General features: G+C 47.3%; 1 protein-coding gene across 4 annotated transcripts in view; it reads right to left on the bottom strand.

Annotated features, from left to right (window-relative positions):
* Positions 1–16,424, bottom strand: part of LOC145361113 (ELAV-like protein 2) — a 127,858-nt gene that overhangs the window by 32,448 nt on the left and 78,986 nt on the right. For all 4 annotated transcript variants that reach the window (XM_080216724.1, XM_080216725.1, XM_080216723.1 and 1 more), the window contains exon 3: positions 5,430–5,533. In XM_080216724.1, the coding sequence (XP_080072850.1) occupies positions 5,430–5,533 (104 nt within the window). The remainder of the gene's footprint in view (positions 1–5,429; positions 5,534–16,424) is intronic.

The following is a 16,424-nucleotide window of genomic DNA, read 5'->3' as shown; positions in this document are numbered from 1 at the left end:
GCCCCCACCCCCCCTCCAAAACCCTCTCTCCATTCCGTCTGAGTGAAAACCCTTCATGCGTGGCCCTCCCCGCTGGGGGATTAATCAATGTGCGGCAGTGGGTTCGATTTTAACTCTTTCCCGTATCCTCCATCCCCCCAGCCCCTCCTCCTCCCCCCAGATCAGGCAGAGGGTAAAATTGAGCGGGGCAGTTAACCAGTGCTGCTCTACTGCCTCCCCTTCCCTACCCTACACCTCTTATTTTCCACCCTGCCTCTCCCCCAAGCCCTTGCTCCAACCCCAATTTACCCAGTTACAAAGAACAAAGAAAATTACAGCACAGGAACAGGCCCTTCGGCCCCTCCAAGCCTGCACTGACCATGCTGCACGACTGAAGTAAAACCCCCTACCCTTCCGGGGACCACATCCCTCTATTCCCGTCCTATTCATGTATTTGTTCGGATGCCCCTTAAAACTCACTATCGTAAGTGCTTCTACTACCTCGCCCGGCAGTGAGTTCCAGGCACCCACCACCCTCTGCGTAAAAAAACACTTGCCTCGTACATCTCCTTTAAACCTTGCCCCTCTCACCTTAAACCTGTGCCCACTGGTAATTGATTCATCCACTCTGGGAAAAAGCTACCATCGGACCACTTTAACCAGTTGTTTAGCCTAAACATGGAGGTGGCAGGGTGCAATGGGGCTGGGGGAAGCGGAGAGGGGTAGCAGGATATGATGGGGACTGGGGAGATGGGGGGGGGAGTCAGGGTACCATGGAGCCTGGAGAAGCCGGGAGGGGTGCAGAGTACCATGAGGCCTGGAGAGGTGGGGAGGGGTGGCAGGATACCATGGGGGCTGGGGAGGCGGGGAGGGGTGAGTTATTTTTAGAACAATGGAATCATTGAGTTTGACAGCACAGGAAGCGGCCCTTCGGCCCATTGTGTCAGTGCTGGCCATCAAGCACTTATCTATTCTCATTCCATTTTCCAGCACTTACACCGTAGCTACAGCACTTCAACCCCTTCTTAAATGTTGTGAGGCTTCCCGCCTGAGAGATTCTGTGTATATTTAGCCCTGTTTGTGTCAGTCTATGCAAAGGCTTCATTTTAAGATATTTCTTCTTATGCAACCACATGTTAAAGCTGTATTGAGGACATTTTATAACTCAGAAGGCATGCTGGGTTAGCTGAAAAACCAACTGCATTCCTGAAGGGTACACAATGCAGGCAAACAACAGCAGCTGCAAGACATGTTTTTTTCCAGGCAGAGCCAGCCTGCGAAGAGCAGGGTGGCACAGTGGTTAGCACTGTTGCCTCACAGCGCCCAGGGACCTGAGTTCGATCCCCACCTCAGGTCACTGTCTGTGTGGAGTTTGCACATTCTCCCTGTGTCTGCGTGGGTTTCCTCCAGCTGCTCCAGTTTCCTCCCACACTGCAAAGATGTGTGGGTTAGATTGATCGGCTGTAGTCGATTGACCCTAGTGTCAGGGTATTGGCAGATAAAATATCTGGGGTTACAGGAATAGGACTTGGGTAGGATTATGGTCGGTGCAGACTCGACAGGCTGAATGGCCTCCTTCTGCACTGTAGGAATTCTCTGAACTCTGGTGTGCTGGATAATATTAATATAATCTGTCAAACAGCATCGTGAACATTCACAATAACTAGATAAGGGTTAAGATATATTGTGGATTTCAGCGTGTTTGTATAGTTTGTTTTTAAGATCAGTACAGGAGCTGCCAGACCCAAGCTTGCTTTCTCTTTTCATTTTTGTCATGTTAATTTTAATTTCTGTTCAATAAAAGAAATTCATTTTTAAAACTCCCTGCCAGTGCTGTCCCCTTGTCAGTTCAAAGGGATGAATGGACTCTACACAGTCTCTACCACTCATTCAGACAGTGATTCCCACCACGCTCTGGGTGAAAATATTATTCCTCACATCCCCTCTACATCTCCTGCCCCCTTATCTTGAATCTCTGTTCCCCGCCCTCTCTCCCTGGATATTGATCCTTCTACAAAGGGGAAAAGTTTCTTCTGATCTGCCCTATCAATATCTCTCCTAATTGTGCACACCTCAATCAGGGCCCCCCCTCGGCCTTCTCCACTCTAAGGGAAACAGACCCCGGCCTAACCAGCCTCTCTTTATAGCTGAGACGCTCCAGCCCAGGCAGCGTCCTGGTGAATCTCCACTGCACCCTCTCTAGAGCAAAAATATAACTAGGGCCACATTGGCTCAACTGGGGTACGCTTTGTCTGTATAGTGCGCAAGAAACAATACTTTTCGCTGTATCCCAATGCATGTGACAATAATAAATCACAGTCTGCCATTTTGAGCAAAGGATTGATCCAACAATTTTGCCAACAATTGAGGTACAGTGGCACAGTGGTTAGCGCTACTGCCTCACAGCGCCAGGGACCCGGGTTCGATTCCTGGTTTGGGTCACTGTCTGTGTGGAGTCTGCACAATCTCCCCGTGTCTGCATGGGTTTCCTCCAGGTGCTCCAGTTTCCTCCCACAGTCTAAAGATGTGTAGTTCAGGTGGATTGGCCATGCTAAATTGCCCCATTGCGTTCAAAGATGTACAGGTTAGGTGGATTGGCCATGCTAAATTGCCCCTTAGTGTCCAAAGATGCGCAGGTTAGGTGGATTGGCCATGCTAAATTGCCCCTTAGTGTCCAAAGATGTGCGGGTTAGGTGAATTGGCCATGCTAAATTGCCCTGTAGCGTCCAAAGATGTGCAGGTTAGGTGGATTGGCCATGCTAAATTGCCCCTTAGTGTCCAAAGATGTGCGGGTTAGGTGAATTGGCCATGCTAAATTGCCCTGTAGCGTCCAAAGATGTGCAGGTTAGGTGGATTGACCATGTTAAATTGCCCCTTAGTGTCCAAAGATGTGCAGGTTAGGTGGATTGACCATGTTAAATTGCCCCTTAGTGTCCAAAGATGTGCAGGTTAGGTAGATTGACCATACTAAATCACCCCTTCCTGTCCAAAGATATGCGGGTTAGGTGGATTGGCCACGTTAAATTGTCTCTTAGAGTCCCGGGATGCGTAGATTAGAAGGATTAGCGGGGTAACTTTGAGGAATTACGGGAATGGGGCCTGTGTGGGATTATTGTTGGTGCAGATTTAATGGGCCGAATGGCCTCCTCCTGCACTGTCGGGATTCTATGATGAACATTGGAGTGGGGGTTCACAGCAATCTGCTTTTGTTTTAAGAGGCTTCCTGGAAAGTTCTAGAATCTATTTTCTTTCACTTATTTCTGTGTTGTATACTGTGGAGTATTTAATGATTAGCTCAGCCTTCTGGTCATGTTACCCAACAGTAACGTCTGCCCCAGGAACACGGGGACAAGAGGAAGCCATTGGCTTCCTCAAGCCTGTCCTGACATTCAATGAAACTGTGGCATCATCTGTACCTGAACCCCAACTGTCCACTTTGGTTCCACGTGCCTGAACTACCCTTGCTTAACAAACATTGATCGAACGCAAAGTGTGAAATTCTGACTGGCCTGGTGTTGAGTTGGGGAAAATTGGGATTTTGGAGGGAGGTGGGTCTTGGGGAGGTGGGGTGGAGCAGAGAAACAGTGAGGTGGGGAGAAGCTGAGGTGGGCGCCAGACCAGACAAAAGATGCCAAGGACAGGAGCCAGGGAGAACAAGTCCCGACAAAGTGACCTTTAGTTTATAACTGGCAGGGTCCCCATTTGTTGTCCATCCCTAATTACCCCTTGAACTGAGTGTCTTGCTCAGCCCACGAATGCGTGGGTTTGCTCCGAGTGCTCCTGTTTCCTCCCACAGTGCAAAGATTCAGTGGATTGGCCGTGCTAAATTGCCCCATAGTGTCAACAGATGAATTAGGGGTGGCACGGTGGCATAGTGGTTAGCATTGCTGTCTCACAGTGCCAGGGACACGGGTTCAATTCCTGGCTTGGGTCACTGTCTGTGTGGAGTTCTCCCCGTGTCTGTGTGGGTTTCCTCCGGGAGCTCCAGTTTCCTCCCACAGTCCAAAGACCTGCTGGTTTGGTGCATTGGCCATGCGAAATTCTCTCCCCGTGTACCTGAACAGGCACCGGAGTGTGGCGACTAGCAGATTTTCACAGTAACTTCATTGCAGTGTTAATGTAAGCCTACTTGCGGTCAATAAATAAGCTTTACATAAATTTTAGGTGAGATGGATTAGCTATGCTAAATTGTCCCTTAGTGTCTAAAGATGTGCAGGTTAGGTAAATCAGCCATGCTAAATTAGTGTCCAAAGATGAGTAGGCTAGATGGATTAGCCACGGGGAATGTGTGGGGGAAGAAGGCTGGGGTAAGGTACTCTGTCAGAGAGAGTCAGCACAAACACAATGGGCCGAACGACCTCCTCCTACATTGTCGGGATTCTACGATTCCAGGGTGCAGTTGAGAGTCAACTACATTGCTGTAGCTCTGGAGTCACATGTAGGCCAGACCGGGTACGGACGGCAGATTTCCTTCCCTAAAGGACATTAGTGAACCAGATGGGTTTTTGCAACAATCAATGATAGTTTCATGGTCAGTTACAGAAAGTACCTTTCAATTCCAGATCTATTTCACCATGAATCTAGTACATTTGCCTGGTCTGCTGGATTACTAATCCAGTGATGTTACCATGACAACATCAGAAGCCCAGAAACAGGCCATTCAATCAACTAACCCGTGCTGGCATTTAGACTCCATCCTTTCCCCTCCCACCTGTCTAACAATATATTCAATCATAACAATATATTGTTATGTCAATCCTAACAATATATTCTTCTCCCTAATATATCCATCTCCTTAAATATGTGAAGTGCATTAATCATGGAGGTTGGGTCGCTCAGTTGGTTAGATGGGGAGGCGATGGCCTAGCGGTATTACCGCTAGACTATAAATCCAGAAACTCAGCTAATGTTTTGGGGACCCAGGTTCGAATCCCACCACGGCAGAGAGTGGAATTTGAATTCAATTAAAAAAAATCTGGGATTAAGAATCTACGGATGACCATGAAACCATTGTGGGAGAAACTCTTCTGGTTCATTAATGTCCCTTTAGGGAAGGAAATCTGCCGTCCTTACCCAGTCTGGCCTACATGTGACTCCAGAGCCACAGCAATGTGGTTGACTCTCAGCTGCCCTCTGAAATGCAAGCCATTTGGTTGTTCAAGAAGGCAGCTCACCACGATCTCGCAAGGGCAACTAGGAGACCATCCAGTGATGCCCAATGCCCCACGAGTGAATAAAGAAAGATAGCGTGGTGGTGCCGGCTAACACCAACAGCTTGGGTTCAATCCCTGTACTAGCTGAGATAGTCTTGTGGGCGGGGATGGGGGGGGTGCGCAGTCTCCTCACTTTGCCCCAGAGTCACATCACGCTGCAGGTCAGGGATTTGCAACCCTCGGATAATAAGGACCAAGACCAACGCTGCACCAAGGGACAAGATGACTTGAGCCTACCTTGATAGTTTTGGTTTGCAGTTTGAGACCATTTAAAGTGTTAATGGCTTTGTCCGCGTCATTCGGGTCCACGTAGTTGACGAAACCGTATCCTAAGCTCTGGCCTGGAAAAGAGACAAGAGGAGATTGAAAGGGTGTACATTGCAGCAGGAATTGTAAGATTTATCAGACAAGGAAGATTCGTACGTGTGTACAGCATAGAAGGAGGCCATTTAGCCCATCCTGTCCACGTAGGTCAACAAAGATCTGATTACACTAATCCCACTTACCAGTGCTTAGCCCTGGAGGCTACAGCAGCCCAAGTTTTGTTAACCCTTTGTGGGACATTGGTGTCGCTGGCTGGCCAGCATTTTATTACCCATCCCTAATTGTCCTTGAACTTTAGAGGGGCGTAGAATCAAATATTCAGAATACATATTGAGGGGTGGCACGGTAGCACGGTGGTTAGCACTGCTGCTTCACAGCTCCAGGGACCTGGGTTTGATGCCCGGCTCGGGTCACTGCCTGTGTGTGGAGTTTGCACATTCTCATCGTGTCTGTGTGGGTTTCCTCCGGGTGCTCCAGTTTCCTCCCACAGCCCAAAGATGTGCGGGTTAAGTTGATTGGCCGTGCTAAAATTGCCCCTTAGTGTCCCGGGATGCATGGGTTAGAGGGATTAGCGGGTAAAATATGTAGGGATATGGAGGTAGGGCCTGGGTGGGATTGTGGTCGGTGTAGGCTCGATGGGCTGAAGGGCGTCTTTCTGTACTGTAGGGTTCTATGATTCATCTATCTCTTTCTAGAGTCCATTAATTGATACTGTGTCCACTGCACTTTGGGACGGGTTCCATAGATTCACAACCCTCTGTGAGAAGTAGCTTCTCCTTATCTCTGCCTTGAGCCTTCATGGAAATATGGAATCCCTACAGTGCAGAAAAAGGCCATTCAGCCCATCGATTCTGCACCGACCACAATCCCACCGAGGCTCTATTCCCATAACCCCACATATTTACTCTGCTAATCCCCTGATACTAGGGTCAACTTAGCATGGCCAATTCACCTAACCTGCACATCTTTGCACGGGGAGGACGTGCAAACTCCACACAGACCCGAGCTGGAATTGAACTTGAATGCCTGGCGCTGCAAGGCAGCAATGCTAACCACTGTGCCACCGTGCCACCCCCAGTGCCAATCACATTGCTCTGGAGTCACATGTAGGCCAGACCGGGTAAGGATGGCAGATTTCCTTCCCTAAAAGGCATTAGTGAACCAGATAGGTTTTTCTGACAATTGACAACGTGATCATTGGAACTTTAATTCCAGCTATCTTTTTATTGAATTCAAATTCCACTATCTGCTGTGGCAGGATTCGAACCCGGGTCCCCAGAAGATTAGCTGATCTTCTGGGTTAACAGTCTTGCGATTATACCACTAGGCCATCGCCTGCCTATCAAATCTAAATACTCCTCAAATATATCCCTGAATTTTACTGTCTCTCCCACCATGGGAATCAGAGCGGGCAAGGGTCAGAGCATGGAAAGGTCTGTTGATCTTGGGTGGGATTTTACGGTTTTGGGAGGAGAGGCTGTAAAATCCCACCCATAATGAGAGTTTCTGACTCCACCACCCTGACAGGCAGTGAGTCCCAGACTCCCTCCATCTTCTGGGTGAAAATATTTCTCCTCAACACTCCCCTTAGTCTTACATCTACTCCCTCTGGCTATTGACCCTGCTAATAATGGAAATAATGCCTTTCAATCCATCCTTATAATCTTATCCACCTCTATCAGGTCCCCATCTCGACCTCCTCTACTCCAAGGGACTCAGCCCTGGCCTATCCAATCTTACCTCAGGCAAGACCCTCCAGCTCAGGCAACATCCTGGTAAATCTCCTCTGCAGTACAACCATGTTATGGCAACATGGTGAACTCTCTTTTTGCAAACACTGGGGCTAACATGGAAAATAGAAGCAGGAGTAGGCCATTCAGCCCTTTGAGCCTGCTGCACCATTCAACTGGGTTTTCGTATTGCATTGTATAATGCAGAAGAGGACTGACGCCACACTCGTAAGCCAACATTTTCTTTGCTACGGGGGGGGGGGGCCTCAACTGCTGACGTGTGGTACCCACAGGTTGCAAAATCTTTGAGGAACCCCCTCTGGTCTCCTTTGAAACGTAGGCCAAAATTTTACTGGCCCGCCTGCTACGTAGAATCGTAATGAGTGGAACAGGACCCATGCCAAGGTCCACTGACTTTGGGCGGGATTTTATGGTTTTGGGATGAGTGCACCCGGAAGATCATTGAATCATTGATTCCCTACAATTCAGAAGACCATTTGGCCCATCGAGTCTGTACCGGCTACAATCCCACCCAGGCCCTATCCCCATAACCCCATGCATTTACCATTCTAATCCCCTGACACTGAGGGGCAGTTTGAGCATGGCCAATCCACCTAACCTGCACACTTTGGGAGTGTGGGAGGAAACCGGAGCACCCGGAGGAAACCCACGCAGACACGGGGAGAATGTGCAAACTCCACACAGTGACCCAAGCCGGGAATTGAACCTGGGTCCCTGGTGTTGTGAGGCAGCAGTGCTAACCACTGTGCCACCGTGCCACCCGCACCCACAGTTTCCAGGAAATAGCTCTGAGCAAAGTTGGGGAGAAAAATCAGAGGGACCTTTGAAAAATTGAACACTTAAAACTTACCCCTTGTCAGCCCAAGCCTGGATATTGTCCAGATCTTGCTGCATTTGGACATGGACTGCTTCAGTATCCATAAGACCATAAGACATAGGAGCAGAATTAGGCCACTCGGCCCATCGAGTCTGCTCCGCCATTCAATCATGGCTGATGTTTTCCTCATCCCCATTCTCCTGCCTTTTCCCCATAACCCCTGATCCCCTCAGTAATCAAGAGCCTATCTATCTCTGTCTCAATGACCTGACCTCCACAGCCTTCTGCGGCAAAGGAGTCATGAACATTGCGCAGTCATCGACGAACATCCCCACTTCTTACGATGCAAGGGAAGATGCAAGAAACCTGATGCCAGATTTAAGTTGGACTGTAACAGCTCGGCTAGGGGCGCAGCAAGTTCTGGAGCACATGTCTTTAGGATTATTACTGGAATGTTATCAGGGGGCCATTCCCTTTGCCTTCAGCCATTCCTTGATATCACGTGGAGAGAACTGAATTGGCTAAGAATTAACATCTGTGATTCTCGCGACTGGAAAATGTGCTATTTAGGTGCATTGGCCCTGGGTCAAACTCTGACTACCTTACAGCACGGTGAGTGTGCCTACTCCTCACACAGTGCAGCGGTTCAAGAAGGCAAATAAGGACGGGCAACATTGTTAACAATGCCGAAATCCCAAGAGCCCGTTTTAAAACAAACAAAAGCACCTGAAGCAATTTAGCTAATTATTCAGCTAGTTGCTATTTCGAGTGAGCAGCTATGCTGTCTGTCTCTGATATATAATAAGGAATGCCTCTTAGGTAAGTTTGAGTTAACACATTGGAGTAAAGGAATAATTATATTTGCTGAAAACAGATAAGAGTGCCAAAGTTTTTTCTCTTGCACTCATCAGGACAAACACAAGAATGCCAAATTTCAATGGCTTTGATACCTTATATTAGTGAGGGGGGCGGGGAAGGGTGCTGATTGGTTGGCAATTCAACTCTTGGCTGGCCGAGGTATTGTCATGGTGGGAGCTGCTGCCTCAGAATGCCAGGGACCCAGATTCGAATCTGGCCCCGGGTGACTGTCTATATGGAGTTTGCATGTTCTCCCCATGTCTACATAGGTTTCCTCCGGGCACTCCAGTAGTTTTCTCCTACAGTCTGAAAGACGAGCCGGTTAGGTACATTGGCCATGCTAAATTGTCCCTTAGTGTCCAAAGGCATGCTGGTTAGGTACATTGGCTATACTAAATTGTCCCTTCGTATCCAAGGAAGTGCTGGTTAGGGGCATTGGCCATGATAAATTGTCCCTTAGTGTCTAAGGACATGCTAGTTAGGTACATTGGCCATGCTAAACTTTCTCTCAGTGTGCACGAACAGGGTCCGGAGTGTAGCGACTGGGGGTTATTCACAGTAACTTCATTGCAGCATTGATGTAAGCCTACTTGTAACACTACTAAACTTTAAAAAACTTCTAGCAAATGTAAATGAGCCATATTGTGAGCTTGACTGATTATCTGACATTTGTTGTTAGTGAAGCTATTGGCGCATTCAGAATTGTCAAGTAGGTGCTGCCCAATCGCGGAAACACACCTAACAACAGAGTTTCCTGCTTTCACTTTCATTATACCTTCATTCCAGTGACACACGGCGTGGAAGGAACTTGGGCCATGCCGAAAAGCGGATGGATTTGAGGATTCGGATAGCATAAGAGACATAAGTGGAAAAGGTAAATCTCAACTATAGTAAAATATACCTCAACCAATATTGGGATTTCTAGCAAGAGGGATAGAGGTTGAGATGCAACTCTTCAGGACCTTAATAAGACCACCATTGGCGTATTGAGTGTAATTTTGGGCTCGGTAGCCTAAGAAGAATGTTGTGCCAACAGAGATCCATGAGGCAGCTTGCAACCTGGCATCAAGAAATTTGATTGCAAAGAAAAAAGTTTTTAGGAGATCAGAGGAGATGAAATGTAACTTTAACAGGGGCATTTCAAATTATGAAAGGATGGAAGATAATAGTTTGAATTATAGGAACATGCAAGAAATAGGAGCAGGAGTAGGCAACAAAGTCCACTGAGTCTCTGTCATTTGTCTTCTGTCAGAGTGGTGAAGAAGGCATTCGGCATGCTTGGTTTCATTGGTCAGAACATTGAATACAGGAGTTGGGACGTCTTGTTGAAGTTGTACAAGACATTGGTAAGGCCACACATGGAATACTGTGTGCAATCCTGGTCACCCTATTATAGAAAAGATATTATTAAACTAGAAAGAGTGCAGAAAAGATTTACTAGGATGCTACCAGGACTTGATGGTTAGAGTTATAAGGAGAGGCTGGATAGACTGGGACTTATTTCTCTGTAGCATAGAAGGCTGAGGGATGACCTTCTAGAGGTCTATAAAATAATGACGGGCACAGATCAGCTAGATAGTCAATATCTTTTCCCAAAGGTAGGGGAGCCTAGAACTAGAGAGCACAGGTTTAAGGTGAGAGGGGAGAGATGCAAAAGTGTCCAGAGGGGCAATTTTATCACACAGAGTGTCTGGAACGAGCTACCAGAGGTAATAGTAGAGGTGGGTACAATTTTGTCTTTTAAAAAGCATTTAGACAGTTACATGCGTAAGATGGGTATCGAGGGATATGGACCAAATGCAGGCAATTGGGACTAACTTTGGGGTTTAACAAAAAAGGGCAGCATGGACAAGTTGGGCCATACGGCCTGTTTTCATGCTGTAAACCTTAGGACTATTTAATACGGCCTGGCTGGTGTCACAGTTTGTTGTAAAAGTTTTGAAATTTTCGAAGCTATAGAAACCCTACAATGCAGAAAAAGGCCATTCGGCCCATTGAGTCTGCACCAACAGCAGTCCCACCCAGGCCCTAACCCCGTATCCCTACATATTTACCCACTAATCCCTCTAACCTACACAATTTAGCTTGGTCAATCCACTTAACCTGCACATCTTTGGACTGTGGGAGGAAACTGGAGTACCCAGGGAAAACCCAAGCAGACATGGGGAGAACATGCAAACAGGCACACAGACAGTGACCTGAGTCGGGAATTGAACGCAGGTCCACGAAGCTGTGAAGCAACAGTGCTAACCACTGTGCTATCGTGCTGCCCCGTTTATTGAGAGAGTGCTTCCATGTTGAAGGCGTCTCTCAACGACTTGAGCTCTACTGCAGCCCACTGCTCCTGTCAACCGGCAAGGCCTTTGATTGGTTCTCCCGCTCTGAGAAGCAACCTGCCAACTGTGGCATGGTGGCACAGCTGTTAGCACTGCTGCCTCATAGTGTCAGGGACCTGGTTTGATTCCCGGCTTGGGTCACTGTCTGTGTGGAGTCTGCACATTCCCCCTGTGTCTGCGTGGGTTTCCTCCGGGTGCTCCGGTTTCCTCCCACAGTCTGAAAGAAGCGCTGGTTAGGGTGCATTGCCTGTGCTAAATTCTCTGACTGGGGGGGACTCACTTTCCTCTCTGCAACGGGATCAGATCGGTGGGGAGGGGGAACATGATCAGTCTGGGCAGCAGGGGCGCATGTGGGGACGGAGTAAGATGCCTATGTGCTACAGGGCTCGTAATTACTGGGGAGGGTGGAGGTTGTTGCAGGCTGCTCCAGCAGCAGGGGCCTGACAGCTCTCTCTTTGTCTGAGCGACCCTGCTGCTGAAACTGCGCATGTACAACATCAGAGGTCTGCACATGCACAATAGCTCCTCTTATTGGCTGGCTGGCAAATTAATGCCTGCCCACTGCCTGCAGCAGCTAGGAACAGTCTAGCCCACATTTCCAGTGACTAAAGATTGGGCATGAAATCTCAAAAGTCAAGGAACTGTCCCATTTTCACGCTAGCCAAACATTTGGAATCAATCTTGTAAATCTCCACCCTCTTACTCCACGCACAAAACTCTTTCTGGAGTTTTAAATTTCAGGCCAAGAAAACGTAACTCCAGCTTCTTATTGCAAGCGGAGGGAAAGATGTAAATATCTACTCATTTGTAGTCAGGGAGAAATATACATCTGGAATATTAATGGATATATTTTAACTCACTGAAACCCATTCAGCCACACAGAGTGAAAAATAGGACCACATCGTTCACTCATTTCATTGACCACGTTTCACATATTTATCAGAAAATAGATTGTGGGATGATTCTAGTTTTTAACCCAGATGTACTTGGAATCACAGAAAACTGGGAATCCCCCAAACCTGCATATCTTTGGAGACTAAGGGGCAATTTAGCATGGCCAATCCACCTAACCTACACATCTTTGGACACTAAGAGGCAATTTAGCACGGCCAATCCACCCAACCTGCACGTCTTTGGACTGTGGGACGAAACCCGAGCACCCGGAGGAAACCCACACAGACACAAGGACAACGAGCAAACTCCACACAGACAGTGACCCAAGGCCGGAATTGAACTCGGGTACCTGGTGAGGCAGCAGTGCTAACCACTGTGCCACTGTGTCATCTGTGTCATTCCAAGGTATGATGTGGAGATGCTGGCATTGGGCTGTGGTGGGCACAGTTGGATTTTTACCTGGTGTTGTGAGACTTTTTACTGTGCCCACTCCAGTCCAATGCCCAAGCTTTTGGAATCTCAGGCTCCTTCTTCCAGTGAGTGAGGAATTGTGGAATTGAGCTATCAATCCAGGTTAGGCATTTTAAAAAAAACATTCATGAGAAATAGGCTTCGCTGGCTGGGCCAACATTTATTACCCATCCCTGAGGGTATCTAAGAGTCAACCACATTGCTGTGCGCTGGACTCACATGTAGGCCAGACCGGGTAAGGACAGCAGATTTCCTTCCCTAAAGAACATTAGTGAACCAGATGGGTTTTTCCAACAATCGACAATGGTCATCAGTAGATTCTTAATCCCAGATTTTTACTGAATTCAAATTTGGAAAGCCAGAATTGAATGGGCCTCCAGGCAGAGCTTTCTGGACCCCAACTAATCAATGAGTTATGTCGTTCCGAGATCATCATTATTTTCAAAGCAAGTCGGCGCAAGACATTTATAATATTTAATTTCTGATATATTGTGTCCGTGCTGTGAGGTGTTATATGTAATATCCCTTATTACGATCCAAGATACTCTGTCGCTGACGCACAACTCACAGGCGGGATGCTGCATTTAATGCATAAATTAATCTGTTCTTAAACTGCGGTAGTTATTATTAAGCAGAGTGCATACGTAGTTCCTGCCAAGGTGTCAATTGGTTTCGCAAACACCCGGCCCCTGATGAACCAAACTTTTTAAAAAATAAGGGAGTTCTAGGACAGTATTGTGTCTACAGAACAACACTGACTGAAACATAGAAACCAGAAGCAGGAGGAGGCCACTTGGCCCTTCAAGCCTGTTCTGCCATTTGTTATGATCATGGCGGATCATCAAACTCAATATCCTGATCCCCCCTTCCCCCCATATTCCTTGATCCCTTTAGCCCCAAGAGCTATATCCAATTTCTTCTTGAAATCACACAACGTTTTGGCCTCAACTACTTTCTGTGGGAGTGGATTCCACACATTCACCACCCTCGGGGTGAAGACATTTCTCCTCACCTCAGTCCTAAAAGATTTACCCCTTATCCTCAAACTCTGACCCTTAAGTATATTCCAATGGTAAGGAAGAACTGCGGGGAAAGAATTAAGTATAAGATTACGAAGGGGATAGATAAGATGTAAGCAGGGAGGTTGTTTCCACTGGCAGGTGAAACTGGGGGCATGACCTCAAAATAAGGGGAAGCAGATTTAGGACTGAAATGAGGAGGAATTTCTTCACACAAAGAGTTGTGAATCCGTAGAATTCCCTGAGGCTACCTCATTGAATGGTTTTAAGGCAAGGATAGATAAATTTTTGAACAGTAAAGGAATTAAGGGTTACGGTGAGCAGGTGGGTAAGTGGAGCTGAGTCCACGAAAAGATCAACCATGATCTTACTGAATGGCGGAGCAGGATCGAGGGGCCAGATGGGCTACTCCTGCTCCTAGTTCTTGTGTTCTTCTATTAATTCTGGACTCCACCCACCATCGGGAACATTCTTTCTGAATCTACCCTGTCTAACCCTGTTAGAATTTTATAAGTTTCTATGAGATTCCCCTCTCACTCTTCTAAACTTCAGTGAATATAATCCCAACTTCAAAGTAAACGCGTGTGAAACTCTTTGAGGTATCTCCAAGATACTTGATAGAGAGTTCCACATACGCAAGTAGCTGTACTGCCGTCATGGATTGTCAGTCTGTTCTCCCCCAGGTGAGGGGATGATATGCCTCAACTGGCTTCAAGGAAACAGCTCTTTGACACAAACCATCTTTTCAACCGCCGTTTCTGTGGGAACCGGCAAAGTCATTGAGGAGGGTGAGTGGGGAGATACACGTTAGTATCTAATGTGGCTGAAGCATGATGGAAATGGTACCTCTGCGCTTAATGTTGTCTGGGTGACAAAACAACACATGACAAGGAAGAAAACATGATTATAAACGCTTGCTGAAGCTTGTCATAGGAGCAGAATTAGGCCACTCAGCCCATCGAGTCTGCTCCACCATTCAATCATGGCTGATATTTGTCTCATCCCCATTCTCCCCATAACCCCTGATCCCCTTACTAACGAAGAACCTATCTATCTCTGTCTTTAAGACACTCAATGACCTGACCCCCACAGCCTTCTGCGGCAAAGAGTCCCACAGATTCCCCACTCTCTGGCTGAAGAAATTCCTCCTCATCTCTGTTTTAAAGGATCGTCCCTTTAGCCTGAGGTTGTGCCCTCTGGTTCTAGATTTTCTTCTGGTGGAAACATCCTCTCCACGTCCACTCTATCCAGGCCTTGCAGAATCCTGTAAGTTTCAATAAGATCCCCCCCTCAGCCTTCTAACCTCCAATGAGTACAGACCCAGAGTCCTCAACCGTTCCTCATACGACAAGCTCTTCATTCCAGGGATCATTCTTGTGAACCTCCTTTAGACCCTTTCCAAGGCCAGCACATCCTTCCTTACAGGAGACTGTTTTAAATAATGATCAAGAGCCTTGGGACGTCCCTGGGAATCTATTGATTCCTATGGACCTTCCAACATATTTTCTGGCTCACTTGTTTTACTTTTGAGCTTCTGGGGATTCCCTTGAATGTTTGCATAAGATGTGCATGTTATTGATGTTTTTCTCTTTTAATCCACAGGTGCTTTGGTCCGCCTTGTTGTCCAACGAGGGGCATACACGCGATGGGTCGTGCGAGGGCTGCTCTTGGATGTTTCGAGAGTAGCCTAGTGCTTCACGTTGTTAGTGTACGCTTAAACTGGACCAGATGCTGGGCAACACAACAGCTCAGTGACTATCACTGTTTGCTGTGCAGACACATGGATTTGGGCCAGTGTCTGTGGGAGTTTGCGCATTCTCCCCGTGCTTGTGTGGGTTTTCTCTGGGTGCTCCGGTTTCCTCCCACACTCCAAAGATGTGCTCTTAGGCTGATTGGTGTAACAAATTGTCCCTAAATTAGTCTCCCCTCAATCTGGTTTCCAATGTGGAGTGCCATAGGTGTAGACAAGGGTCACGGGTGGAAGAGGGGACTCACAATGGTAAAATGGTGGCGCGGGCTCGTTGGGCTGAAGGACCTGTTTCCCGTGCTGTGTTGTTCTTTGTTCTTTTCTTCTTACATACGGGGCCCAAAACTGCTCACAATATTCCAAATGGGGGTCTGACCAGAGCCTTATACAGCCTCAGAAGTGCATCCCTGCTCTTGTATTCTAGCCCTCTCAACATCAATGCTGACATTGCATTTGCCTTCCTAACTGCCAACTGAACCTGCACATTAACCTGAAGAGAATCTTGAACAAGGACTCCCAAATCCCTGTGTATTTCTGTTTTCTAAGCATTTCCCCATTTACAAAATAGTCTATGCCTCCATTCCTCCTTCCCACGTGCATAACACTTCCTGTGGTGGGATTCGAACCTGGGTCCCCAGATCTTGCCCTGGGTCTCTGGATTACTAATTCACTGACAATGCCACTTTGCCACCACTTCCTCCACCTGCTCTACAATGAAATGCCCAAAATTGTACACAGTGGCAATAATGGAGGACTTTAACATGCATATTGACTGGATTAACCAACTTAGCAAGGATAGCCTTGAGCAAGGGTTCACAGAATGTATGAGGGACTGTTTCTTAGAGCAGTGATGGGGAGGCGATGGCCTAGTGGTATCATCGCTAGACTATTTATCCAGAAACTCAGCTAATGTTCTGGTGACCCAGATTTGAATCCCACCACGGCAGATGGTGGAATTTGAATTAAATAAAAAATATCTGGAATTAAGAATTACTGATGACCATGAAACCATTGT

This window comes from Carcharhinus amblyrhynchos, chromosome 33 (genome assembly GCF_965287045.1).
Source record: "Carcharhinus amblyrhynchos chromosome 33, sCarAmb.v2.hapA, whole genome shotgun sequence".
Lineage (NCBI taxonomy): Eukaryota > Metazoa > Chordata > Chondrichthyes > Carcharhiniformes > Carcharhinidae > Carcharhinus > Carcharhinus amblyrhynchos.
The sequence above is the reverse complement of the archived record's forward strand: the minus strand, read 5'-3'. Positions and strand labels throughout refer to the sequence as shown.